General features: G+C 43.4%; 1 protein-coding gene across 1 annotated transcript; it reads right to left on the reverse strand.

Annotated features, from left to right (window-relative positions):
- Positions 1-901: 901 nt before the first annotated feature.
- Positions 902-2,215, reverse strand: LOC121411992. Its single transcript, XM_041604904.1, has one exon. It carries the CDS (start codon positions 2,213-2,215, stop codon positions 902-904), a length of 1,314 nt encoding a protein of 437 aa, XP_041460838.1.
- Between the last annotated feature and the right edge of the window lie 670 nt (positions 2,216-2,885).

Here is a 2,885-nt window from a genome sequence, read left to right on the forward strand (position 1 = left end):
TATTCAGTAGTCGGACGAGAAATGGCAGGGCACTACTCCGATACCGTACAGTCCTGCATTTGGGTTCTCTAAGTTTATCACTATGTCTCAGGGATCTATGAGTGCTCTGAAGTTCAGGTAACCAGTCACGAAACCTGATAAGGAGAGACTTGGCAAAATTAAAGCAGAGCACATCCCGTCGGTGATAAAGAGTGTCAAGTTTGGATAGTTGGAGAGCATTCTTGTATGTCACATACTGATCACCATAGATGAGACGCAATGCTCTCTTTTGAATCCGTTCGATTGAGGTACTCTGTTGTGCAGTGATAGAGGAATGCCACACCGGGACGCAATACTCCACGTTTGGACGAACATAGCAGGTGAATATTGTAAGTAAGTCCTCCACTGGGGCCCGGTATCTCTTCATCACACGAATGATGTACAGTTTTCTGGAAGCTCGGCGCACAATATCGCTCACATGGGAATCCCACTTCAAGTTGCATTGTATAGTAACACCAAGCAGCTTTATCTCCCTTATATCTTGAAGAGTGGTATCATTGATCTCAAGAACTAGAGGTTGAGGTGGGATTTTGGAGAAGGTAACCCGCATGGCCTTACATTTAATGGGATTCAATCGCATGTTTGACTCTTGACACCATTGTGTTAGCGACTCTAAAGCATCCGAAACCATACTTTCTCCACTTATACTGCAAGTATCTGCAAATGTCATATCATCAACGTATTTCCATCGTGCCACATTTGTTGATGTTTGTAGAGCACTATAATATCATTGCCAGGAACACAAGTGGACCAAGGCGTGTCCCTTGCGGAACACCTGCATTTGCTGACCCCGGGGTAGACAATTTGTCTAAATAACGCGTTACTTGCTGGCGATCACTTAGAAAACTAGAAATCCAGGGAATCAGCGACGGACGAACACCCATGCAATGCAGTCTGTCAATTGCCACGTTGTGTTGGACAAGATCGAACGCTTTGGTGAAGTCCGTGAACACAAGTGTCGTGATGTTACCGAGCTTGTCCGCGTTGCGTGAACATACTCCATGAGATTAACAGGGTAATGCGCTGTTGACATGTTGCTTCTGCTTCCGAACTGTTGACTGTCAATGTTATGAGCAATATCACCGAGAGCCAAACGATAAACTACCAGCTCGACAAGCTTTGAGAAGTGATCCGTCAGGGAAATCGGGCGAAGCTTTGTCAGTTCGTTTGCAGGCGATTCCTTCGGTATTGGTACAACGATAGACCTTTTCCACTGACGTGGAACTGTCCCTTCTTGAAGCGAAGCATTGACAATGTATGTAATTGGTACACTAAATTCAACGGCAAACTCTTGGATAAGCTTGGTGGAAATTCCGTCTGGTCCACAACTCTTTCCAGGTTTAACTTTCTTGAGGTACTTGTAGATATTCCATGGTTGGACCGAAGGAAAGTCTTGTGGACGGCATGGAAAGCATGTTGGAAGAGAGTCTCTATCAAGCCTTGGGATATCAATGGAAATGTTAACGAAATGATCGTTGATCGCGTTAGCAATCCCTTGATGGTCCGAAGGCTCTAACCCAGGAATATCGAGCGTGATACTGGGTGCAGAGGTGGACGTCTGGAGCTTGATGAACTGATACCAAGCTCGAGGATTCTGCTTCTTTAACCGTTGAACTCTGTCTCTGTAATACTTCTTTTTGGCTTCCCGTATCTCTCTTTGCACTTTATTCCTAAGGCGGTGCCAATCAGAAGACCTTTTTGCAAAGGCAGCCTGTCTCTTCTTGATTAGTGCTTTGATTCTCGGGGTAACCCATAACTTATCTCTCGAATGAACTTGGATTGTTTTAGCTGGGAAGAATCTATCAATTGCTGCATTGAGATCTGAGTAGAATTCATTGCACTTAGCATCAACATTTCCAGCATCACGGACGTTGGACCAATCATGGCTAGATATCCACTGGCCAAATTGTCTCACATCAGAATCCCGCATTGGACGAATGACTTTTCGCTGTGTCTTATTTGGAGGTTTTAGGTGGTTAGAATCTGGCGACCAAAGGACTCCATTGTGGTCACTTCGTCCGATAGGCGAGAGCAAAGTTATGGGAGCATAGAAGGAGTCTAGGTTTGTAATAATCTTGTCTAGGATGGCGTCATTACAGGTAGATTTATTGACCACTTGCTTTAAACCATGACCTTGTAGGAGTGGAACAATGTTTAAACGATTGAAATCACCCATGACAACTATTCCAGCATCAGGATGCCCAGACAAAATGGTGTCTACTGCACATAGAAGATATTCGACAAGAGAGTCACTGTTTGGGTTATTAGGAGGGGAGTACACACAGGCAAGAAATATACAGGATACTGATCTTGGTAAACGACATGGACGTATCCGGGCCCATATTACTTCATGCTCAGGTGGAACAGGGAGATAATCTACTGTAGATGAATTCAGACTATCTCTTATATAGAGTGCCACACCCCCTCCTCGACGTTCTGTTCTGTTTTTAGACTGAAGGCTGTATCCTTCTAAGCCAAGTGATTCAATTGGTGTGTAATCATTGAACCAAGTCTCACAAACTGCAATTACATCAATGAACACATTGCTGAGATCCACGTAAAAAAGTTTAAAAAAAAATGTATTTCAAGTTCACTCAAGCAAAAATTCTCGAAATTTGCTCTAAAAACCTATATTGATAATGCTTGATCATTGATTTATCACAATCACAACACCCTCAATTTTGCAAGTTTCAAGGGACTTGCAGGTCAAAAACTGAAAGAAATTGGAAGGCTAATTCCTGCCCAGCCCGTACCCTTTGTTTAAGTGGGAAGTGCTCACTCAAGCATGAATATTTTCCAACTTTTTGGCGTCATCTGAAAATTGGTCTTATAAGCCTTCCATATAT

Source organism: Lytechinus variegatus, chromosome 3 (assembly GCF_018143015.1).
Source record: "Lytechinus variegatus isolate NC3 chromosome 3, Lvar_3.0, whole genome shotgun sequence".
NCBI lineage: Eukaryota > Metazoa > Echinodermata > Echinoidea > Temnopleuroida > Toxopneustidae > Lytechinus > Lytechinus variegatus.

Excerpts from the sequence above, each read along its gene's own strand:
- LOC121411992 (XM_041604904.1), bottom strand. The coding sequence starts at position 2,215 with ATGGGTGATTTCAATCGTTTAAACATTGTTCCACTCCTACAAGGTCAT.